Raw genomic sequence first — 26,085 nt, 5'->3', positions numbered from 1 at the left:
TGGGAACTAGAGGTGTAGATTCAACCCGACAACACGACAACTCGGACCAACCCAACCCGAACTATAAGGGTTGGGTTGGGTTAGATTAGCTTTTTGGGTTGGTTTGGGTTCATTTTTCTGAACTCGAACTGACTCGGTTCGATTTCGAGTTATGAGACAAAATTCTCGAGTTGACCCGAGCCAAATAAAAATATATAAAATATACTAAGAAGTTTAAATTTATGATAGGTTTGTTAGAGTGGTACTTTGTTCTAATTTAAAACACTCATACTTGAGTTCAATGCTGATCAAATACATTAATTCTTGAAATACTTAGGTCGTGTATTACATCATTTTCTAAGTAAAGGCAAGAGAATAACTCATATTTCCAAGTCTTAGGTTAGAATAAAGTTGTTTTGCATTTTATGGTTTTAAATTATTTTGTATTTGTTTTTTATTTTTTCTAAATTTCAATATTTCGTATTTAAACACATAAGACTATGACTATGTTTTCTAAAGAAAGTATGTTTTAAATATTTTCGACATTTATACTATAGAAGAAGTTTTCTTTTCAGAGTTATTCTTCTGCATAAGAGATGAGCATAAAACGTTAGTAGCGACTGATAGTATATAGAAATTTAAGTGTGAAGGTAGAATTTTATGTGATAAAAGGGCATAAAAGTAATTAAATTTCACATAACTTTTAAAGCTTAGCATTATTTAAGATTTTTTCTTATCAATAATAAGTATTTTTATAATCACATTTAAACGGACAATTAAACAATGATTATTAACCAATATAACTATTTGAAAAGCGATTAATTTTGTTAGCCAAACACATTAGATTTATTCATTATTACATACAAAGTTAATCAAAACATAATCTTAACTTTTGTTTCTTTCTTACTATTCTTTTATCTTTTGCTTTCTTTTCATAATTCATAGAAGGTGAATATGTTAAACTCATAACCCTAATATATTCTCGATATCTTACGCCAATATTTATTATGATTATGTCATTTACCTCTCTTTGGTAATCCTTGATCAAACTTGCGTTCTCAGAGTGCTATAAAATAGAGGCCTTATTTGTAACGACCCAAACCCACCGCCAGCAGATATTGTCCTCTTTGGGCCTTCCTTTTCGGGCTTCCCCTCAAGGCTTTAAAAATGCGTATGTTAGGGGAAGGTTTCCACACACTTATAAATGGTGGTTTGTTCTCCTCCCCGACCAATTTGGGACATCACAATCCACCTCCCTTCGGGGCCCAGCGTCCTCGCTGGCACTCGTTTCTTTCTCCAATCGATGTGGGACCACCACCAAATCCACCCCGTTTGGGGCCTAGCGTCCTTACTGGCACACCGCCTCGTGTCTACCCCCTTCGGGGAACAATGAGAAGGCTGACAAATTGTTCGGTGTCTAGCTCTGATACCATTTGTAACAACCCAAGCCCACCGCCAGCAGATATTGTCCTCTTTGGGCTTTCCCTTTTGGGCTTCCTCTCAGGGCTTTAAAACACGTACTAAGGGAAAGTTTCTACACCAATGGTGTTTTTTCTCCTCCTTCATTCAAATAGAAATCTCATTCAAACCTCATCTCACCTCCAAATTAATCGAAACAATATTTTTAATATATTAATTTAGTTTTTCAAATTAAAATGAGTAATAAACAAAATATTGAAAACATAGTTGAGAGTAACTGAAATGGTTAAAAATCCTATTCAAAATTACTTTGAAACAGGTTTTCATTGGTTAAAAAATGTGAGATCCACATCCGTTCGGAGGAGAACAAAACACCTTTTTGAAACGGTGTGGAAACTTCTCCCCAGCAGACCGCTTTTTAAAATTTTTTAGAGAAATCCTAAAGAAGACATTATCTGTTAGTGGTGAGTCTGGGCCGTTACAAATGGTATCAGAGCAGACACTGGGTGATATGCCAACAAGGAGGCCCTTCCCCGAAGGGGGTAGACACGAGGTGGTGTGTCAGTAAGAGCCCTGGCCTCGAAGGGGGTGGATTATGGGAAGAGTGGTAAACACAAGGCAGTGTGCCAGTTTTTCGAGGGGGTAGACACGAGACGGTGTGCCAGTTTCCTGAAGAGAGATAGACATGAGAGGGTGTGATAGACATGTAACGGGGTGGATTGATGGGAAGTGTGAAGTGGGCAACTTAAGGTATGTAAAGAAGAATAGTGGGAAAAAAGGAAAACAAATATGGATATTTGGTGATGGCTATGGTTGGTGTTTTGCCTGCAACACTCACTTTCTCATCATTTACATTTCGATATTAAAATAAAAAATCAAATCTTTTCGGCCTTTCCTTGATTGAAAATCTCAACCTTTTTCATTATTCTACATCGAAATCCGTAAAATTTGTTATGTAAATTTGATATAGTAATGATATGCTTTTTTTATTCTCTATTTTATCCTTTTTTTTGGTGAGAGTGACCCTATTTTTCCATTAAAAATATAAGGTTGTCATTACATGCATGTTTCGACTACTAAGTGGGGAAAATCGTTTAAAACAATGTACTATAAAAATTGTAGTGGATTTACGCGTTCATAAATGCATTTCAAGCTAAAAAAAAAAAACAAAAAATTAAAGCATAAGTACAACCTCTCTTGTCAAGTTTAAAAGAAAAACAAATGTCCTATCCTATTAGAAGGGTTACAAATTTAAAGGTAGAAATTCAACTAACCTAACTTTATATGTATGACTCTCATAGCTGACATCGTCATCCATACATAGCGTCTTACCTTTATTTGATAAAATAGTAAACAAGATTTGAGTATTTGAAAATAGTCGGGAAGTAGCCCCTATTGTTGGGTCAGAAAATGCAATCATATGCAATCATGATTAATAATGAGATTTATCTTTTGGTGACTGTTTCTTAAGTTTTATTTTCTCGTCCAATTATGATTGGATGTGTAGTATTTCTATATATACGATTCACTCATGCCCACATGAACCCATTAAGTGGGCTCGTGTATCCCCAAAACCTAATTACAAGCTAGCACAAGCTCATGTTGCTTGAAATCAATGGAAAGAAAGGAGTGTGTGTCGTGTTCAACGTAGAAGGTTATATCTAGACATAGTAGGAGAATCTTGTATTTTTGGAGCTGCGTCTTCTAATTTCGTAGTTTGTTACCGTGGATCAAGACTCATGCATGTAATCTTCATTGTACACATCTCTTATATATATGTGAGGTCGTGACCCATGGAGGACAAAGCATCGTTCAACCTAACATGGTATCAGAGCCAAGGTTTATTCATTAACAATGTCTACCATATCTTCTTACTCCTCCCCGATCACCATCTCCAACACGATCTCATCTACCGTAGCGTCGACCTTTGCCCCAATCTCTCTCCACCATATTGTCACAATCCGTCTCACCAAGAATTATTTCATCATATGGCGTGTCCAGCTCCTCCCCTACCTACGGTGTATGAAGCTTATAGGCTACCTCAATGGCACCATTGCTGCACCTATCAAGCTAGTCTCTTCCTCAACCGCTGTTGGTGCTGACCTGGTCTCTAATCCAGCCTATGATCGGTGGTATGATCGGGATGAACAAGTCTTAACGGCCTTCTCTCCTCCATGTCTGAGGAGATTCTTCCCGATGTGGTTGCCGCTACTACGTCCAAAGGGGCGGGGGATACCCTACAGCGGATGTTTTCGTCGTCAACTCGTGCTCGCACTGTTCAAATCCGTGTTGAACTCGCCACGTTCAAGAAAGGCGATTTGTCTGCTGTAGATTATTTTTGCAAGATCAAAGGGTTGGCCACCGAGCTGGTCGCCGCTGGCTCTGCCTTGCGAGATGATGACATGATCGCGTATCTCCTCACTGGTCTTGGCCCTGACTATGAACCCTTTGTCACCTCGATGACTACCAAGAGTGAAGCCCTCACGCTTGATGATGTGTTTGCACATCTAATGGCGTTTGAAGCTCACTAATTACAACACCAGGCTGATCTTCAGTTAAATCCTGGATCTTCGTCCTATTATGTTGACCGTGGTGATTAGTAGAAGCGTCGTGGGTGTGGGGATTGTGGTCATGGTCGTTCTTGAGACGGTGCACCCTCTCGTCCTGCTGGTGATCGTCGTGACCCTTATGCTCGTCCTTCCTGCCAGATCTACGGCAAAGTGGGGCATTACTGTCGTTCGCTGCTGGTATAAGATGGATGAGTCCTATCAAGATGAACCTCCTTCTGTAGCACTAGCGGCTACTTCTTCCTATAAGATTGATCCAATTTGGTATAGGGATACAAGCGCCACTGATCATATCACTAGTGACCTGGATCATCTTACTGTGCATGAATGCTATCATGGAGGTGAACAACTTCAAGTCAGTAATGGAGCAGGTTTGCAGATTTTGCATACTAGTCATTCTTCAATTAATATTGTTGCTCATCCTCTTGCATTGCGTAATATTTTGCATGTGCCTTAAATTTTCAAACATCTTCTTTCTGTTCATAAATTTTTTCGTGATAATGACGTATTCTTTGAATACCATCCTATGCATTTTTCTATTAAGGATCGACGGTCGAGGAAAAGTCTTCTAGACGGGAGGTGTGAGTCTGGTCTCTATCCTATCAAACCATCTGATGTCGATAACATGCACGTCCAGTGACATGCAGGTCTTGGACATCCTTCATCTCAAGTAGTGAAGTCAATTTTGCATCTCAGCAATATTTTATGCTAGTGAGTCACCTTTGCCAGTTTGTAATGCGTGTCAATTAGAAAAAAGTCATCAATTACTAGTTCTTTTCATTGGTCTTCATCACCTTTGGAACTGATTTTTCGGATGTTTGGGGTCCTGCACCTCCATATGTTCCTGGATCAATTTGATGCATGATCGTATAGAAACTTCTCGTATACTTTTGTAGTTCCAAGCTCATGTTGAGCACCTTTTGGATACTAAAATCAAGTGTGTCCCGTCTGATTGAGGTGGATAATATAAGAAAATTCATAACAAATTATTTCGTTCCTTTGTCATCATGTTTCTTGCCCTCACATGAATATAAAAAAAAAGTCTGCTGAATGCAAGCACCGTCATATCGTTGAAACTGGTCTAGCCCTTCTAGCTCTTACTGATGTACCTATTAAATTTGGGGATGATGCGTTTCTTACAGCCACATATCTGATCAATCGTCTTCCAACTCGTGTCATCGATAACAAATGCCCCTTAGAGCGTCTTTTTCATACCCCACCAAATTACTCCTTATTAAAAGTTTTTTCTAGTGTGCTTGTTGGCCTCATTTTCGCCCGGATAAGAAACAAAAGCTCTCTTTTCGGTCCAAGGAATGTGTCTTTCTTGGCTACCTTGACATCGATTTTGGTCGTGTCTATATTTCTAGAGACGTCATCTTTGATGAGAATGTTTTTCCGTTCAAGAGAGCCTCACTCAGTTCTTCCCCAACCTTGCAGCCGAAGCACAATGCCCTTGATTTGCGCACCTTGCTTTTGGGTAACAGAAGTACTAATTTGGAACATGATCATATGCATATATTTGTGCCTACTAACTCTGTAGATGCAGAAAATTCGGTGCCCACATCAGCTACGGGATTGCCGCCGCAATCCTCCGTGTCGGTACCGTACGAATCAGCGGTTGTTCTGCCAATGATTGAGGCCTCATATCTTCCGCCACCAGATGATATTCCCGCATCACCTGGGCCGCAACCAAATTCTCTAGGCTTTGTTCCTGGGGACTAGTCTCCTGGCTCGCCTCGGAGTGCGCAACACCTGGTCGGGCCCTCGACCACTGGTCGACTAACTGTTGTAGCACCGATTGCTCCCCTCGCAACGATTGGTACGACTGTCCCCTCAGCTGTGGATCCTGCACCTACTTCTCATCCGAATGGTACTTGAGTGAAGAAAAATATCAAGCAATCCAAGGTGCATATAGATGGAACAGTAACATATTTTGTGGTTCGGTCTTCTGTCTCTGAATCTACTTCACATATTACTGCTATGAAGCATCCCCTCTAGCGTCAGACAATGAATGATTAATTTCAGGCACTTCTAAAAAATAAGACATGACACTTAGTTCCTCCCCGTGCTAGTCTTAACGTTATTGATTGCAAATGAGTTTTCAAACTCAAGCAAAAGCCAGATAGCTCTATTGATCGCTACAAAGCATGTCTGGTTGCTAAAGGGTTTAAACAGCAGTATGACATTGATTATGAATTATCTTCAGTCTAGTTATTAAGCCCACTACCATTCGACTCTTATTATCTTTTGTTGTTTCTCATGGTTGGATATTCGACAGATTGATATTCAGAATGCTTTTCTTCATGGCCTTTTATTTCTCGTGGTTGGGATATTTGGCAGATTGATGTTCAGAATGCTTTTCTAAATGGCCTTCTTAATGAAGATGTTTATATGAAAGAGCCCCTAGATTTGTGAATTCTCAACATCCTAGTTATCTCTACAAGCTCTGTGTGCCTGGTTTTCTTGCCTTATCTCTAAACTATTACAGCTGAATTTTACACCTCCAAAGGCTGATGTCTCTCTTTTCATTTTTAACAAGACAGACATTCGGATGTATATCCTCATCTATATTGATGACATTATTATCATCAGCTCATCTTCCATGGCTACTAAGAAACTTCTTACACAACTTTGGGAAGATTTTGTCGTCAAAGATCTTGGCACTTTGAGTTATTTCCTTGGGATTGAGGTTCACCATACTTCCAATGGACTTGTTCTAACACAACATAAATACGTTCAAGATTTATTTTCCAGAATCAATATGCTCACCTCCAAAGGTGTGCCCACGCCTATGCTTCCTAGTGAGAAGTTGTTATTGGATGGTGGTGAAAATCTCTCATCTAAGGATACTACTCACTATCGGAGTGTCATTGGTGCTCTCCAATATTTTTCTCTTACACGTCCTGATATCTCCTTCATTGTCAACAGAGTGTGCTAGTTCATGTCTTCCTCGACTTCTGTACATTGGGCGGTGGTCAAACGAATTCTCTATTATCTACATAATACTATTGATATGTGCTTGTGTTTTACAAAGTTCAGCACTAATTTGCTTAGTGTCTTCTCGGATGCTGATTGGGATGAGAATCCTAATGACCGTCAAAGCACTGGAGGCTTATCTCCTGGAGTTCAAGGAAACAATCGACAGTTTCTCATTCTAGTAGGAGGTCGAATACAAGGCAGTTGCTTATGCCACTGTCGAATTAATCTGGATCCAAGTCCTCTTGTATGAGCTCGAGATTTCGCAAGCGCAAGCGCCTAGCCTGTGATGTGACAACATTAGTGCCACCTATTTGTCTGCCAATCCAATCTTTCATCGATGGACAAAGCATGTTGAGGTTGATTATCACTTCATTCGTGAATGAGTATCAACTCATTAGCTTGATGTGCGGCTCATATTTTCCAAGGATCAGCTCGTCGATATCATGACAAAGCCACTGTAAGGTCCTTCTTTTGGTAGTTTTCGGTGCAATCTGAACATAGTAGTGTTGGGTTTTATGTCCTAAAACTCATAGTTTGTAAACAAAGATATATTCTATTTTCAATAAAGTTATTATTGATGTTTATTCAGTAATAAATTGTTATTGAATAAAGTGAACTTTACGATCATTAATCTAAATCCAATAAACTAAGAACACTCTAGCTATAGTATGATTACTTGAACTATATGTAGAGACATAAGAGTGGATCAAGTTCAAGTATATAGTCAAAATGATCTATAGTATAAGGATAAGGCTGAGTACCTTATTCTGGGGACACTATGGATGCGGCCCACTTTTGTATATGATATAAACAATGTGATCACTAAATTGTGCATGTGGAGACATGTGAGTGGGGGCGTCCTATGCAATGAGTATTGCATAAGATCGGACCATGAAGAAAACCACTCTCACTTTATAAAGTCGTTTACTGTTGAGACTGATTTTATTTTCATTCGATAACCTAGGTAACTCGGTTTTAATCCTGAGCTAACCATGAACTCTTGTTTATTCGGAATTATCCTTAGATTTGCATGGGTGAGAGTGGCTCTAGTTCGCCGACTCAACAGGCCTCCCATTTCAGGGGTAAGACTGGGTGAATGGCTGGGAATGTGGGGTGCAAGACGGAATTCACTCCTACCCACTTTTAGGGATAGAAGAAAGGTAGTTCCCTTAAGCACTGACTCCAGGTCTTGAACAAGGGGCCCCACCCTCTCATTGGCCTTAGAGGGATTCGGTTTACTGGTTGGACCACAAACCAATTGTTCATTAGAGGATCAGTGAGACATAAGGAACAAGAAGTAACTTCAGGGGTAAAACGGTAAATTGACCCAGCTCTAGTTACGAACAACCTGTGAAGGATCGACTTACTAATCATGGTTATATCAGATGGACAGAAATATATCTATAGTGAGGGGAGTGCAACTACTAGGCTATAGTGGAGTGTCCTAGTAGTTAACGAATGTTGGTTAACCAGGTTAATGAGTTTAATCGGTTAATCTTGGATCGTTGGAGCCCATGATCTATAGGTTCATTAGGTTCCTCTGCTAGCTCATATCGGACTAAACCATAGAACAGTGTGACGAGTGAGTTCGAAGTGTTCGAATTCAAATTAGGGAATATGCGTTACATATATACGATATATTTAACCGCAATTTTGTTTTATTTACGAATTAAACGAAAAGAGAGAATCTGAGATATTTAAATAAGATTTAAATATCTTAATCAATTATGTGTCGGAATTGATTGGGATTGACATTTCAATTAATATTAAATATTAATTAAATAGTTTAATTAATCATTTAATGTTACTTTAATTTGAAATTCATTATTCAAATTAATTGTTGAATTAAAATGAAGAAAGTCAAAATGTTGACTTTCATCTAATGGAAAAATCCACGTTAGTGGAATTTTGAGGTGTCAAAATTTGGTTTAATCAAACGTGCATGTTTGCCAAATAAACCCCACAGGTTTGAGTGGAATTTTGAGTGTCAAAATTTGGTTAACTCAAACATGCATGCTTGCCACATAATCCCAAACATTTGAGTGGAATTTTAAGTGTCAAAATTTGGTGATCTCAAGTTTGCATGAACATGCAAACTTGACTCTTTAAATAGAGTGATCATGATACTTGGAAGGGATTCTTCATCTTGATGAAAAACCTTGAGACAAACACTCTCTTTCACATATACAAAATCCCTCCCAAGTTTAGTCACTCACCGGATTCCACAATCTCGTTCTAAGGCTGGAGGATAGTGGAGAAGACACTAGTGGTGGTTCGAAATCGGTTCGTGAAGCAAAAGGAGTTTGAACTACAAAAGGTTAGTATTTAAACTCATTAAGTTTTAATACTTATGAACATGCTAGTTATTTACAATAATTGATGTTCTAAAAGTGCCTAAAATCCAAATTGCTTCCGCATGTGTTATATTAACACCATCAATTGGTATCAGAGCAAGTTTTAGGCACTTTATTTACATTAATTTGATCATGGTGGGTACCAATTCATGCATGAAATTTGTGGTTGCTAAAGTGGATGGTTTTGGTTTTGGCATTTTTTTTATGCTTCCATTTGATACAATTATTGTAATAAGCCTAAGGTGTATGGGCTTCAATGAATGAAGAAATGTCTGTAATTTTTATGGAGTCATTAGAGTCCATTTTAGGTTGTAATTGATCGAAAATGGAAGAGATAAGCAAGTTGAACCGAAGAAGATGGAAGAGGCGGTTCGGGTGTTTTTTCTGTCGTTGGGGACCGATTGAACGTTTTTAAGGGTTGGTTTGTCCAGTTCGTGATCCTCGGGAGCGGCTCAAGTTATTTTTAATTATTAATGTAATAATTTAGTTAATTGCTTGCTTTAAAATGCCAAAACCAATCCACTTTAGTGTGTTTAATTAATTATGCATTATGAATGTATGTTTTAATTAAATAGAAAATGTATATGCATAAAGTATGTCATATAGATTTAAAATCCCACCATAGGCTAAGCATGTTTCATGCATTCCAAGTATGTTATAAGTGTTATAATGAATAGTATGCATGTCTTAGGGTTCCGTGAGTGATAGATATAAATTGTTATATTATTGCATGGAATGGATGATTATATAAATTGTTATATAAAGCATGTTATAGGTTATTTTCAACGTCATAAAATGAGGTAGACGTTAAAATCTATAATAAAGATAAGTGCATGCTCACAAAGGGTTAAGAACCGAGCACGATCAATTTTAACAGTTAAAAAGGGTCGATGTCTTATAAAATTGCGGTTACGAGAAAGCTCACCTGGCACGATCTTGTCTAAGGCTGAAGGTACTTAAGTTGACGGTTTACGGAACACCTTCTACCTGGAGATCGGACCAGTACTTGAGCTTAGTTAGCCCAGTTTTATGAGCATGCTTAAGTGATGTAAGATTTAGAAAAATCACCTAGACTTAAGTTATATTTAATTAGCCGGAATATACTTAAGCAATGAGTATACCCAACCATCTAAAATACTTAGTGGGAGGAAAAAGTATATTAGCCGGAATATACTTAAGCACGGAGGGTCGTAACATGGGAGTCGGAACAATGCAAACTCCAGAAATGGATAGGATTTCTTAGGTCCATTCCTAACTTTGGCTTTTTCATTCGATAGCGTTGTTGGGACCGATTTTTGAGGTCTGAAATTGGTGGGTCACACTTGCGAAGAATTACTAAGAGTTAGTATATTCTTGACCGAAATAGCGATAACTAAAACACTGTAGGAACAAGAGTTATTCTGGAATTAGTGTTTAAGTCAAGAATGTCTTGGTTTAGTGAATGAGTGATTGACTGCCCCTCGGTAGCAGTTGCTCTAACTCACTAAAGTATCGTTGCAAATTAATAATGATTTGGGTACATTATTACATTTGCTAAAACTGATTGGATTAAACAGGATTAAGTCAAATCACTAATAGAATTTTCTTTATATCACAGCATGACAAACTCAATAGTACAATTACTCGCTTCTGAGAAATTAAACGGCGACAACTACACAACTTGGAAATCAAACCTAAACACAATACTGTTCATTGATGATTTAAAGTTTGTTTTAATTGAGGAGTGTCCTCCAAACCCAAACTCAAATGCAAACCGAACAGCTCGGGATGCATATGACAGATGGATAAAGGCAAATGACAAAGCCCGAGTGTACATTCTAGCCAGCATATCTGATGTTTTGGCTAAGAAACACGATGTTATGGGTACTGCTAAAGAGATTATGGAATCTCTAAAAGGGATGTTTGGACAACCGTCCTTCTCCCTTAGACATGAAGCCATAAAATACATTTACAACTGCCGTATGAAAGAAGGGACCTCAGTTAGAGAACATGTCCTGGACATGATGGTCCATTTCAATGTGGCAGAAGAAAATGAAGCTGTCATTGATGAGAAGAGTCAAGTCAGTTTTATCATGATGTCTCTTCCGAAGAGCTTCTTCCAGTTCCGCACCAATGTGGTTATGAACAAAATAGAATATAACTTGACTGCTCTTCTCAATGAGCTACAGACTTATCAGTCCCTCTTAACAAACAAGGGACAAACAGGAGAAGCAAATGTTGTTATCTCCAAGAAATTACAACGAGGATCGTCCTCAAAAAATAAGTCTGGACCTTCAACTTCTAAAAGTGTTTTGATGAAGAAGAAGGGAAAATGGAAAAATAAGATTCCTACTAACCGCAAGAACAAGGTTCAAAAAGCAAATAAAGGAAAATGTTTCCATTGCAACGAAAACGGGCACTGGAAGAGAAACTGCCCAAAATACCTTGCAGAGAAGAAAGCCGAAAAGACACAACAAGGTAAATATGATTTACTCGTTGTAGAAATGTGTTTAGTAGAGTATGACAACTCAACTTGGATACTAGATTCAGGGGCGACTAATCTAGCTCCTGGAGAATGCTTGCGGATGGCGAGATAACACTCAGGGTTGGAACAGGAGAGGTTGTCTCAGCAAGATCAGTAGGAAATTTAAAGTTGTTTTTTGGAGATAGATTCATTATATTAGATAATGTACTTTTTGTTCCTGGAATGAAAAGAAATCTAATATCCATCTCTTGTTTATTAGAACAGTTGTATAAAGTATATTTTGAAATCAATGAAGTGTTCATTTGCAAAAGAGGTATTCATATTTGTTCTGCAAAACTAGAAAACAACTTATATATGTTAAAACCGAGCAAAACAAAAGCTATTTTAAATACTGAGATGTTTAAAACAGCTGAAACTCAAAATAAACGACAAAAGATTTCTCCTAATACCTATCTTTGGCACTTAAGACTAGGCCACATTAATCTCAATAGGATTGAGAGATTGGTTAAAAGAGGACTTCTAAATAAGTTAGAATACAATTCTTTACCTCTATGTGAGTCTTGTCTTGAGGGTAAAATGACTAAACGATCATTTTCCGAAAAAGGTTATAGAGCCAAAGAAACCTTAGAACTCATGCATACAGATCTCTGTGGTCCAATGAATGTCAAAGCACGAGGAGGGTATGAATATTTCATCAGTTTTATTGATGATTATTCAAGGTATGGCTATCTTTACCTAATGCATCACAAGTCCGAAGCTCTTGAAAAATTCAGAGAGTATAAGACTGAGGTTGAGAATCTATTAGGTAAAACTATTAAAACACTTCGATCAGATCGAGGAGGAGAGTACATGGATTTAAGATTTCAGGACTATATGATAGAACATGGAATAAGGTCTCAACTCTCAGCCCCTGGTATGCCTCAACAAAATGGTGTATCAGAAAGGAGAAATAGAACTCTATTAGACATGGTTCGGTCTATGATGAGTTTCGCTCAATTACCCGATCCGTTTTGGGGATATGCAGTGGAGACTTCTACATACATTTTGAACATGGTTCCTACTAAGAGTGTTTCAGAAACACCTTATGAGTTATGGAAAGGGCGTAAAGGTAGTTTACGTCACTTCAGAATTTGGGGATGTCCAGCACATGTGTTGTTGCAAAATCCCAAGAAATTAGAACGTCGTTCAAAATTATGTCTATTCGTAGGATACCCCAAAGAGACGAAAGGTGGTTTGTTTTATGATCCTCAAGAAAATAGAGTGTTTGTATCAACGAACGCTACATTCTTAGAGGAAGACCACGTAAGAAATCATCAACCTCGTAGCAAACTAGTATTAAGTGAGATTTCTAAAGAAGCTACTGATAAAACAACAAGAGTTGTTGATCAAGCTGGTCCTTCAACTAGAGCTGTTGATGGAGCTGACACTTCTTGTCAATCACATCCTTCTCAAAAGTTGAGAATGCCTCGACGTAGTGGGAGGGTTATAACTCAACCCGATCGTTACTTGGGTTTGATAGAAACTCAAGTCATCATACTTGATGATGGCGTTGAGGATCCATTGTCCTATAAACAGGCAATGAATGATGTAGATAGAGATCAGTGGATTAAAGCCATGAATCTTGAAATGGAGTCAATGTACTTCAATTCAGTCTGGGAACTTGTAGATCAACCAGATGGGGTAAAACCTATTGGTTGCAAATGGATCTATAAGAGGAAACGAGACCAAACCGGTAAGGTACAGACCTTTAAAGCACGACTAGTAGCAAAGGGTTATACCCAAATAGAGGGGGTGGACTATGAAGAAACCTTCTCACCTGTTGCTATGCTTAAATCAATTAGAATACTCTTGTCTATTGCCACATTTTATGATTATGAAATTTGGCAAATGGATGTTAAGACAGCTTTTCTAAACGGTAATCTTGAAGAGAGTATCTATATGGCTCAACTAGAGGGGTTCATTGAACAGGATCACGAGCAAAGGGTTTGCAAGCTTAAAAGATCCATTTATGGGTTGAAGCAAGCATCTCGATCCTGGAACATAAAGTTTGATACTGCGATCAAATCTTATGACTTTAAACAGAATGTTGATGAACCTTGTGTTTATAAAAGGATAGTCAACTCTATAGTAGCTTTCCTGGTGTTGTACGTTGACGATATCCTACTCATTGGAAATGATGTGGGAATTCTGACTGAAATTAAGCATTGGCTGGCGACACAATTCCAAATGAAAGATTTGGGAGAGGCTCAGTTTGTTCTTGGAATCTAAATTGTTCGGAATCGCAAGAACAAAACACTAGCATTGTCTCAAGCATCGTACATCGACAAAATGCTGATTCGATATAAGATGCAGGACTCCAACAAAGGATTATTACCTTTCAGACATGGAGTTCATTTGTCGAAGGAACAAAGTCCTAAGACACCTCAAGAAGTTGAGGATATGAAACACATTCCCTATGCATCAGCGGTCGGTAGTCTGATGTATGCCATGCTATGTACCCGACCCGACATATGCTATGCTGTGGGAATTGTCAGCAGATATCAGTCCAATCCGGGACGTGCTCATGGGACTGCCATTAAGAATATCCTCAAGTATCTTAGGAGAACGAGGGACTATATGCTAATGTACGGTGCTAAGGATCTGATCCTTACAGGGTACACTGACTCAGATTTTCAGACCGATGTAGATTCGAGAAAATCGACATCAGGATCTGTCTTCACTCTGAACGGAGGAGCAATAATATGGAGAAGCATAAAGCAAGGTTGCATTGCTGATTCCACCATGGAGGCTGAGTATGTTGCTGCTTGTGAAGCAGCGAAAGAATCTGTATGGCTTAGGAAGTTCTTAACTGATTTGAAAGTCGTTCCAAATATGCATCTTCCCGTCACTCTTTATTGTGATAACAGTGGAGCAGTTGCAAATTCAAAAGAACCAAGAAGCCATAAGCGAGGAAAACATATTGAGCGCAAATATCATCTCATAAGGGAAATTGTGCAATGAGGAGATGTGATCGTCACACAGATAGCTTCAGAACACAACATTGCTGATCCATTTACAAAGCCCCTCACGGCTAAAGTGTTTGAAGGGCACCTAGTGAGTCTAGGACTACGAGTTATGTAATCTAGGGCAAGTGGGAGAAAAGGCATGAGTATGTGATGCCCAAGTTTATTGTATTTCTCTCTACTCAACGTTATAAAACCCCACTAGAGTTTTAGTCCAAGTGGGAGTTTGTTGGATTTTATGTCCTAAAACTCATAGTTTGTAAACAAAGATATATTCTATTTTCAATAAAGTTATTATTGATGTTTATTCAGTAATAAATTGTTATTGAATAAAGTGAACTTTACGATCATTAATCTAAATCCAATAAACTAAGAACACTCTAGCTATAGTATGATTACTTGAACTATATGTAGAGACATAAGAGTGGATCAAGTTCAAGTATATAGTCAAAATGATCTATAGTATAAGGATAAGGCTGAGTACCTTATTCTGGGGACACTATGGATGCAGCCCACTTTTGTATATGATATAAACAATGTGATCACTAAATTGTGCATGTGGAGACATGTGAGTGGGGGCGTCCTATGCAATGAGTATTGCATAAGATCGGACCATGAAGAAAACCACTCTCACTTTATAAAGTCGTTTACTGTTGAGACTGATTTTCTTTTCATTCGATAACCTAGGTAACTCGGTTTTAATCCTGAGCTAACCATGAACTCCTGTTTATTCGGAATTATCCTTAGATTTGCATGGGTGAGAGTGGCTCTAGTTCGCCGACTCAACAGGCCTCCCATTTCAGGGGTAAGACTGGGTGAATGGCTGGGGACGTGGGGTGCAAGACGGAATTCACTCCTACCCACTTTTAGGGATAGAAGAAAGGTAGTTCCCTTAAGCACTGACTCCAGGTCTTGAACAAGGGGCCCCACCCTCTCATTGGTCTGAGAGGGATTCGGTTTACTGGTTGGACCACAAACCAATTGTTCATTAGAGGATCAGTGAGACATAAGGAACAAGAAGTAACTTCAGGGGTAAAACGGTAAATTGACCCAGCTCTAGTTACGAACAACCTGTGAATGATCGACTTACTAATCATGGTTATATCAGATGGACAGAAATATATCTATAGTGAGGGGAGTGCAACTACTAGGCTATAGTGGAGTGTCCTAGTAGTTAATGAATGTTGGTTAACCAGGTTAATGAGTTTAATCGGTTAATCTTGGATCGTTGGAGCCCATGATCTATAGATCCATTAGGTCCCTCTGCTAGCTCATATCGGACTAAACCATAGAACAGTGTGACGAGTGAGTTCGAAGTGTTCGAATTCAAATTAGGGAATATGCGTTACATATATACGATATATTTAACCGCAATTTTGTTTTATTTACGAATTAAACGAAAAGAGAGAATCTGAGATATTTAAATAAGATTTAAATATCTTAATCAATTATGTGTCGGAATTGATTGGGATTGACATTTGAATTAATATTAAATATTAATTAAATAGTTTAATTAATCATTTAATGTTACTTTAATTTGAAATTCATTATTCAAATTAATTGTTGAATTAAAATGAAGAAAGTAAAAATGTTGACTTTCATCTAATGGAAAAATCCATGTTAGTGGAATTTTGAGGTGTCAAAATTTGGTTTAACCAAACTTGCATGTTTGCCAAATAAACCCCACAAGTTTGAGTGGAATTTTGAGTGTCAAAATTTGGTTAACTCAAACATGCATGCTTGCCACATAATCCCAAACATTTGAGTGGAATTTTAAGTGTCAAAATTTGGTGATCTCAAGTTTGCATGAAAATGCAAACTTGACTCTTTAAATAGAGTGATCATGATACTTGGAAGGGATTCTTCATCTTGATGAAAAACCTTGAGACAAACACTCTCTTTCACATATACAAAATCCCTCCCAAGTTTAGTCACTCACCGGATTCCACAATCCCGTTCTAAGGCCGGAGGATAGTGGAGAAGACACTAGTGGTGGTTCGAAATCGGTTCGTGAAGCAAAAGGAGTTTGAACTACAAAAGGTTAGTATTTAAACTCATTAAGTTTTAATACTTATAAACATGCTAGTTATTTACAATAATTGATGTTCTAAAAGTGCCTAAGATCCAAATTGCTTCCGCATGTGTTATATTAACACCATCAAGTAGTACGTTGTCCAGATTGAGGAGGGAGTTAAACGTAGAAGGTTATATCTAGACATGGTAGGATAATCTTCTATTCTTGGAGTTGCTTCTCTTGATTTCCTTGTCTTCTATTCTTGGAGTTGCTTATGCTTATTTCCTTGTCTTCTATTCTTGGAGTTGCTTCTCCTGATTTCCTAGTCTTCTATTCTTGGGGATGCATCTACTGATGTCTTCTATTCTTGGAGATGCATCTACTTATTTCCTAGTTTGTTACCGTGGATCAAGCTCCACACATGTAATCTTCATTGTACACATATCCTATATATATATATGTGTGAGGTCGTGACCCATAGAGGACACAACGCCATTCAACCTAACATCCATGAAAGTATCCATGTTTATGCATGAGGTCTCATAGTTCAAAATATAGTATATGAATATCATGCACAACGTACTTCCATTCTTTTCATAACTTAACTCTTCTATGAGACGTACATAGGCATAATATATACATGGTATATTCACATATATGGCATCACATACTAAAATTCAATGCATCAATATAATACTCATATCATCATATAATCATGACAAAATGACATAATCATAGCATAACATATCATAACACTAGAAAATGACATATAAATGGGTCATAGGGTACGTGGTATTCATACATCACTCAAGTCATCCAACCTAGCTCGAAAGTGTCCCAACAGTAAGACAAATTGAGTCACTAAATCTGGAGTCACTAAATCTTCTTGGTGCTAGCCTCATCACGCTTCTTAGAATTCAATTCCACCTAAAGAGTATCATGACATTGTGTTAAGACATATTGAATGACTTAATTCACCTAACGACATGAATTAATCAAACTGTTTTTTATCATAATACTTTAAATAAATTGGCTAAACATTCCGTATACTGACCGTAAGCACACCCAAGAACGTAAAAAATATCTCCGAGAGGGTCCATAATGGAAGGAAAGGGTTTGAAACAGTAAAATAGGGTCCAAGACAAGTAATCCAAGTTGAATAATCCGAGAGGAACCATCGACCATACACGAACCGATTACAAGGGAAAACAGCTCAGCTAAGTTGCACGCAAGTCAGATCCTGGAGGTAGCTCAGTGTCACAATCGCATTGCATAAGTCAAGACTCATAAAGCAGTTCATCAAACACGTTTATTAAAGAATTTTCCATTACTGCTTTTAACCCTTTTAAAAAATAGAAAAAACCATTGCCTGAGAGATTCAAACTCTCACGGGGAAATCCCATGTACTTAGCAGGCACACGCCTTAACCACACGGCCAAAGCAACAACTTTTGATGAATAATTTAATGGCTGAAGCATGCAGAAGTTGTGCAGGTGCAAAGGCTGGTAGATCTATATCATTGTTCGTGTTTTGTATTTTAATATCATTTTAGAATACTGTATTTATTTGTAAACATCTGTATAACTTCCATGGACACGTATGATACGTTTCAAATACTTAATATAAATTTATATTTCAAATATTTTGAATTTCTGAGTCATCTATTTTAAAAAGGAATAATTTTATCCTCATTTTACCCTCGAGTCTATGTTGTAATTCGTGATTCGAAATCTCGAAAAGTGGGTTGTTACACAATGAGACAGTGAGGCTCCATTGTCCAAGTTTCGGAATCAACATTTATAAGAGAAGTCATCAGTCGAAATTCATGCAATTATATTCATGATTTAGGTCGTTATTGACACAATTTCTTTATTGAAAACTCTATTGATTCTCGTTCATTCAGGCCACTTATAATGATTTCTTTTCTTTCTCTAAATTTGTAACGATAATGATCTCTTTTCTTTTTCTAAATTTGTAACTTCTATGCTGAGAATCATCTCTTGGTCCAAGCTTACCCTAACATATATTGTCTTCTTTTGGGCTTTCCCATTCGAGGTTCCTCTCAAGGATTTTAAAATGCGTCCGCTAGAGTGAGGTTTCCCCATTCTTATAAAGAATGTTTCATTCTCCTCCCCATCATGTGGGATCTTCATTGTACACATCTCCTATATATGTGAGGTCGTGACCCATAGAGGACACAACATCATTCAACCTAACATGGTATCAGAGCCAAGGTTTATTCATTAACAATGTCTACCATATCTTCTTCCTCCTCCCCAACCACCATCTCCAACACGATCTCATCTACTATAGCGTCGACCTTTGCCTCAATCTCTCTCCACCATGCTGTCACAATCCGTCTCACCAAGAATAATTTCATCATATGGCGCGTCCAACTCCTCCCCTACCTACGGAGTATGGAGCTTATGGGCTACCTCGATGGCACCATTGCCGCACCTGTCAAGCTGGTCCCTTCCTCAACCGCTGCTGGTGCTGACTTGGTCTCTAATCCTGCCTATGATCGGTGGTATGATCAAGATCAAAAAGTCCTTAGCGGCCTTCTCTCCTCAGTGTCTGAGGAGATTCTTCGCGATGTGGTGGCCGCTACTACGTCCAAGGGGGCTGGGGATACCTTACACCGTATGTTTTCGTCGTCAACTCGTGCTCACACTATTCAGACCCGTGTTGAGCTCGGCACGTCCAAGAAACGCAATTTGTCTGCTGTAGATTATTTTCACAAGATCTAAGGGCTGGCCACCGAGATGGCCGCCGTCGACTCTGCCTTGCAGGATGATGACATGATCGCGTATCTCCTTGCCGGTCTTGGCCCTGACTATGATACTTTTGTCACCTCGATGACTACCAAGAGTGAAGCCCTCACGCTTGATGATGTGTTTGCACATCTAATGGCATTTGAAGCTCGTCAACTACAACACCAGGCTGAACTTCAATTAAATCCTGGATCTTCGGTCAATTATGTTGGTTGTGGTGGTCAGCAGAAGAACCGTGGGCGTGGGGATTGTGGTCATGGCCTTTCTCGTGGCGGCGCACCCTCTCGTCCTGCTCGTGATCGTCGTGACCCTTCTGCTCGTCTTTCCTACCAGATCTGTTGCTACTTCCTTCCACAAGATTAATCCAAATTGATACAGCGATACAGGCGCCAATGATCATATCACTAGTGACCTGGATCGTCTTGCTGTGCGTGAACGCTATCATGGAGGTGAACAAGTTCAAGTCGGCAATGGATCAGGTTTGCAAATTTTACATACTAGTCATTCTTCAATTAATACTGTTGCTCGTCCTCATGCATTGTGTAATATTTTGCATGTGCCTAAAATTTTCAAACATATTCTTTTCGTTCATAATTTTTTCCGTGATAATGACGTATTCTTTGAATACCATCCTTGAAATTTTTCTATTAAAGATCAACGGTCGAGGAAAAGTATTCTAGACAGGAGGTGTGAGTTTGGTCTCTATCCTATCAAGTTATCTGATGTCGATGATCTCAAGAATGCCTTAGTGAGCAGATCTACTACTAACGCCCAATGGCATGCACGTCTTGGACATCCTTCATCTCAAGTAGTGAGGTCAATTTTGCATTTCAACAATATTTTGTGTGCTAGTGAGTCACCTTTGCCAGTTTGTAATGCGTGTGAGTTAGCAAAAGAGTCATCAATTACCATACACTAGTTCTTTTCATCGGTCGTTGTCACCTTTGGAACTGATTTTTTCGAATGTTTGGGGTCCTACACCTCCATCTGTTGCGGGTTTTAAATATTATATCAGCTTCATTAATGATTTTAGTAAATTTTTGTGGATCTATTTCATGCATGACCGTACAGAAGCTCCTCGTATACTTTTGCGTTCCAAGCTCATGTTGAGCACCTCTTGGATACTAAAATCAAGTGTGTCCAGTCTGATTGAGGTGGACAAAATCAGAAAAATTCATAACAAATTCTTTCGTTCCCTTGGAATTTCTCATCGTGTTTCTTGCTCTCACATGCATCAACAAAATAGGTCTGCTGAACGCAAGCACAGTCATATTATTGAAACTAGCCTAGCCCTTCTAGCTCATGCTGATGTACCTATTAAATTTTGGGATGACGTGTTTCTTACAGTCGCATATCTCATCAATCGTCTTCCTACTCGTGTGATGATAACAAATGTCCCCTAGAGCGTCTTTTTCATACCCCACCAAATTACTCATTAAACGTTTTTTAGTGTGCTTGTTGGTCCCATCTTCACCGTGATAACAAACAAAAGCTCTCTTTTCGATTCAAGGAATGTGTCTTTCTAGTCTACTGTGAACAAAATTTTATTTGTTTCTATATTTCTAAAGACGTCATATTTGATGAGAATGTTTTTTCGTTCAAGAGAGCACCACCCAATTCTTCTCCAACCTTGCAGCTGACACACAATGACCTTGATTTGCGCACCTTGCATTTGGGTAACATAAGTACTAATTTGGAGCATGATCATATGCATATATTTGTGCCTACTAACTCTTTGGATGCAAAAATCTGGTGCTCACATCAGCTTCGGGATTGCTGCCACAATCCTCCGCGTCGCTGCCGTGCAAATCGGCGGTTGTTCTGCCAATGATTGGGACCTCGGATCCTCCGCCAGTAGATGATATTCCTGCATTGCTTGGGCCCCACCCGAATTCTCTGGGCTTTGATCCTGGCGACCAGTCTCCTGGCTCATCTCGGAATGCGTAACCCTTGGTCGGGTCCTCGGCCGCTGGTCGACCGACTGCTCCCCTCGCAACGGCGGGTACGATTGTCCCCTTAGTTTTGGATCCTGCACCTACTGTTCATCCGTAGGGTACTCGATTGAAGCATAATATCAAGAAACCCAAGGTGCGTACAGATAGAATAGTAACATATTCTTTGGTTTGGTCTTCTGTCTCTTAATCTACTTCACATATTACTGCTATGGAGCATCCCCTCTGGCGTCAGACAATGAATGATGAATTTCAGGCACTTCTAAAAAATAAGACATGACACTTAGTTCCTCCTCCTGCTAGTCTTAATGTTATTGATTGCAAATGAGTTTTCAAACTCAAGCAAAAGTCAGATGGCTCTATTGATCGCTACAAAGCACGCCTGGTTGCTAAAGGGTTTAAACAATAGTATGGCATTAATTAGGAATATACATTCAGTCCAATTGTTAAGTCCACTCCCATTCGGCTCTTATTATCTCTTGTTGTTTCTCGTGGTTGGTCTATTCGACAGATTGATATTTAGAATGCTTTTCTTCATGGACTTCTATTTCTCGTGGTTTGGCTATTTGGCAGATTGATATTCAGAATGCTTTTTTTCATGGCCTTCTCAATGAAGATTTTTATATGAAGCAACCTCCTCAAACAAGCTTTACCACCTCAAACAAGCTCCGTGTGCCTGGTTTTCTCTCCTTAGCTCCAAACTATTACAACTGGATTGTACACCTCCAAAGGTTGATGTCTCTCTTTTCATTTTTAAAAAAACGGGCATTTGGATGTATATCCTCATCTATGTTGATGACATTATTATCATTAGCTCATCTTGGCACTTTGAGTTATTTCCTTGGGATTGAGATCTGTCATACTTTTAATGGACTTGTTCTGACACAGCATAAAAACATTCAAGATTTATTGCCCATAACCAATATGCTCACCTCCAAAGGTTTTCCCACCCTTATGCTTCCTAATGAGAAGTTATTGGATGTTGGTGAAAAGCTCTCGTCTAAGGATACTACTCGTTATCGAAGTGTCGTTGGTGCTCTCCATTATTTTTCTCTGACACGTCCCGATATCTCCTTCTGTGTCAACAGAGTGTGCTAGCTCATATCCTCCCCGACTTCTGTATATTGAGCGGCAATCAAACGAATTCTCCGTTTTCTACATGACATTATTGATATAGGCTTGTGTTTTACAAAGTTCAGCACTGACTTGCTTAGTTCCTTCTCAGTTGCTAATTGGGTTGGGAATCCTAATAACCGTTGAAGCACTAGAGCCTTATCTCCTAGAGTTCAAGGAAACAATCGTCAGTTTCTCGTTCTAGTGCGGAGGCCGAATACAAGGCGGTTGCTGATGCCACTGTCGAATTAATCTGGATCCAAGTCCTCTTGTGTGAGCTCGAAATTTCGGATGTGCGAGTGCCTAGCTTGTGGTGTGACAACATTAGTGCCACCTATTTGTCCGCCAATCCAATTTTTCATCGATGGACGAAGCATGTTGAGGATGATTATCACTTCATTCGTGAACGAGTATCGACTCATCAACTTGATGTGCAGCTCATATCTTCCAAGAATCACCTCGCCAATATCATAACAAAGCCACTGCCAGCTCCTTCTTTTAGGAGTTTTCGGCGCAATCTGAACTTAGTAGTACATCGTCCAGATTGAAGGGAGTTAAAAGTAAAAGGTTATATCTATACATAGTAAGAGATTCTTCTATTCTTGGAGTTGCATCTCTTGATTTCCTTGTCTTCTATTCTTGGATTCTTGGAGTTGCTTCTCTTCATTTCCTGATTTGTTACCGTGGATCAAGGCCCACACATATAATCTTCATGGTACACATCTCCTATATATATATATATATATATATATATATATATATATATATATATATATATGAGATCGTGATCCATAGAGGACACAATGTCATTCAACCTAACATGTACCATGGTGTACACGTCCATACAAAACATACTGGGGAAGTATCCATGCTTGTAACATACAACATGCATGATATATAGGTCTCATAGTTCAAAATATAGTGTATGAATATCATGCACAAAATACTTCCATTCTTTTCATAACATAACTCTCCTATTAAACATAAATACGTATACTTGATATTACTTTCAATGTTAACACACATGGTTCAAAGGTATCTCATAGGCATAATATATACATGGTATATACACATACATGGCATAACATACTAAAAGTGCATACATCACATAATACTTATATCATCATGTAATCATGACAACATCTCATAATCATAGCATAACATACCATGACACCAGAAAATGACACATAAATGGGTCATAGGGTACGTGTCATTCATACATCACTCAAGTCATCCAACTTAGCTCGAAAGTGTGCCAACAGTAAGACCAATTTCACTTAAATTGGAGTCACTAAGTCTTCTTGCAACTAGCCTGATCACGCTTCTTAGAATTCAATTCCATCTAACGAGTCTCACGGCATTGTGTTCAGACATATTAAATGACTTAATTCACCTAACAATATCAATTAATAAAAAAAAATTATCATAATACTTAAAATTGGCTAAACATTTCGTATACTGGCCTTAAGCACTCTCAATAACGAAAAAATTAGCTCCGAGAGGGTACATAATGGAAGGAAAGGGTTTGAAACAGTAAAATAGGGTCCAAGACAGGTAATCCAAGTTGAATAATACGAGAGGAACCATCGAGCTTACACGAACTGACTACAAGAGAAAGCAGCTCAGCTAAGTTGTACACGAGTCGAATCCTAGAGGCGGCTCGGTGTCACAATCGCATAAAAATCAAAAAACCGTTACTTGAGAGATTCAAACTCTTGCGGGGAAACCCCATGTACTTAGTAGGCACACGCCTTAACGGGCGAAGGGTTTCGGTTTCCTGCCAAAGCAACAACTTTTGATGAATAATCTAATGGCTGAAGCATGTAGGAGTTGTGCAGGTGCAAAGGCTGGTAGATCTATATCATTGTTCGTGTTTTGTATTTTAATATCATTTTAGAATACTGTATTTATTTGTAAACATTCGTATAACTTCCATGGACACGTATGATACGTTTCAAATACTTAATATAAATTTATATTTCTAATATTTTGAATTTCTAAGTTATCTATTTTAAAAGGGAATAATTTTATCCTCGTTTTACCCTCAAGTCTATGTTGTAATTCGTGATTCGAAGTCCTGAAAAGTAGATTCTTACACAATGAGACAGTGAGGCTCCATTGTTCAAGTTCCGAAATCAACATTTATAAGAGAAGTCATCAATATACTACTCTGAATTAATAAAAGAATTATAGAGAATAGAGAGAATAAAGAAATTACATAAACATACATACAACCTAACATGGTATCAAAGCCAAAATTTATTCATTAACAATGTCTACCATATCTTCTTCCTCCTCCCCAACCACGATCTCATCTACCATAGCTTCGACCTTTGCCCCAATCTCTCTCCACCATGCTGTCACAATCCGTCTCACCACGAACAATTTCATCACATGGCTCGTCCAACTCCTCCCCTACCTACGGGGTATGAAGCTTATGGACATGAAGCTTATGGACTACCTTGATGACACCATTGCCGCACTTGTAAAGTTGGTCCCTTCCTCAACCGCTGCTGGTGCTAACTTGGTCTCTAATCCGGCCTATGATCGATGGTATAATCAAGATCAACAAGTCCTTAACGGCCTTCTCTCCTCCATGTTTGAGGAGATTCTTCGCGATGTGGTTGCCGCTACTACGTCCAAGGGGGCTGGGGATACCTTACAGCGTATGTTTTTGTCGTCAACTAGTGCTCGCACTGTTCATATCCGTGTTGAGCTCGCCACGTCCAAGAAACACAATTTTTCTGCTGCAGATTATTTTTGCAAGATCAAAGGGCTGGCCACCGAGATAGCCACCGTCGACTCTGTCTTACGGGATGATGACATGATTGCGTATCTCCTCGCCGGTCTTGGCCCTGACTATGATACCTTTGTCACCTCGATGACTACCAAGAGTGAAGCCCTCACACTTGATGATGTGTTTGCACATCTAATGGCGTTTGAAGCTCGTCAACTACAACACAAGGCTGAACTTTAGTTAAATCCTGGATCTTCGGTCAATTATGTTGGTTGTGGTGGTCAGCAAAAGAATCGTGGGCGTGGGGATTGTGGTCATGGCCTTTCTCGTGGCGGCGCACCCTCTCGTTCTGTTGGTGATCGTCATGACCCTTCTGCTCATCTTTCCTACCAGATCTGTTGCTACTTCCTCCTGCAAGATTGATCCAAATTGATACAGCGATACAGGCGTCACTGGTCATATCATTAGTGACCTGCATCGTCTTGCTGTGCATGAACGCTATCATGGAGGTGAACAAATTCAAGTCGGCAATGGATCAGGTTTGCAGATTTTACATACTAGTCATTCTTCAATTAATACTGTTGCTCGTCCTCTTGCATTGTGTAATATTTTGCATGTGCTTGAAATTTTCAAACATATTCTTTTTGTTCATAAATTTTTCCATGATAATGACGTATTCTTTGAATACCATCCTTGGAATTTTTCTATTAAGGATCGACGGTCGAGGAAAAGTC

At 38.8% G+C, this 26,085-nt stretch overlaps 2 protein-coding genes and 3 non-coding genes across 5 annotated transcripts; all 5 read left to right on the top strand.

Moving 5' to 3' along the window:
• Positions 1-3,572: 3,572 nt before the first annotated feature.
• Positions 3,573-3,929, top strand: LOC147792413 (uncharacterized). The gene has a single exon (XM_087124479.1). The coding sequence runs from the start codon at positions 3,573-3,575 to the stop codon at positions 3,927-3,929; it is 357 nt and encodes a 118-aa protein (XP_086980605.1).
• On the top strand, positions 3,783-3,922 carry LOC111797785 (small nucleolar RNA Z247). The gene has a single exon (XR_002815610.2). It is a non-coding gene; the product is annotated as a small nucleolar RNA Z247 (small nucleolar RNA).
• Positions 3,930-19,558: 15,629 nt separating the features above from the next.
• On the top strand, positions 19,559-19,697 carry LOC111797792 (small nucleolar RNA Z247). Its single transcript, XR_002815617.2, has one exon. It is a non-coding gene; the product is annotated as a small nucleolar RNA Z247 (small nucleolar RNA).
• A 5,345-nt stretch (positions 19,698-25,042) lies between these two features.
• On the top strand, positions 25,043-25,591 carry LOC147792411 (uncharacterized). The gene has a single exon (XM_087124478.1). It carries the CDS (start codon positions 25,043-25,045, stop codon positions 25,589-25,591), a length of 549 nt encoding a protein of 182 aa, XP_086980604.1.
• Positions 25,421-25,560, top strand: LOC147792412 (small nucleolar RNA Z247). Its single transcript, XR_015421564.1, has one exon. It is a non-coding gene; the product is annotated as a small nucleolar RNA Z247 (small nucleolar RNA).
• Positions 25,592-26,085: the final 494 nt, after the last annotated feature.

This window comes from Cucurbita pepo, chromosome 6, assembly GCF_057944985.1.
Source record: "Cucurbita pepo subsp. pepo isolate OVF chromosome 6, ASM5794498v1, whole genome shotgun sequence".
Taxonomy (NCBI): Eukaryota; Viridiplantae; Streptophyta; class Magnoliopsida; order Cucurbitales; family Cucurbitaceae; genus Cucurbita; species Cucurbita pepo.
Note: the sequence above shows the minus strand (reverse complement) of the source record. Positions and strands in the feature narration are given on the sequence as shown.

What these genes read in the sequence shown, in the direction of transcription:
- LOC147792413 (XM_087124479.1), top strand. Translation starts at nt 3,573, where the DNA reads ATGTCTGAGGAGATTCTTCCCGATGTGGTTGCCGCTACTACGTCCAAA.
- LOC147792411 (XM_087124478.1), top strand. Translation starts at nt 25,043, where the DNA reads ATGAAGCTTATGGACATGAAGCTTATGGACTACCTTGATGACACCATT.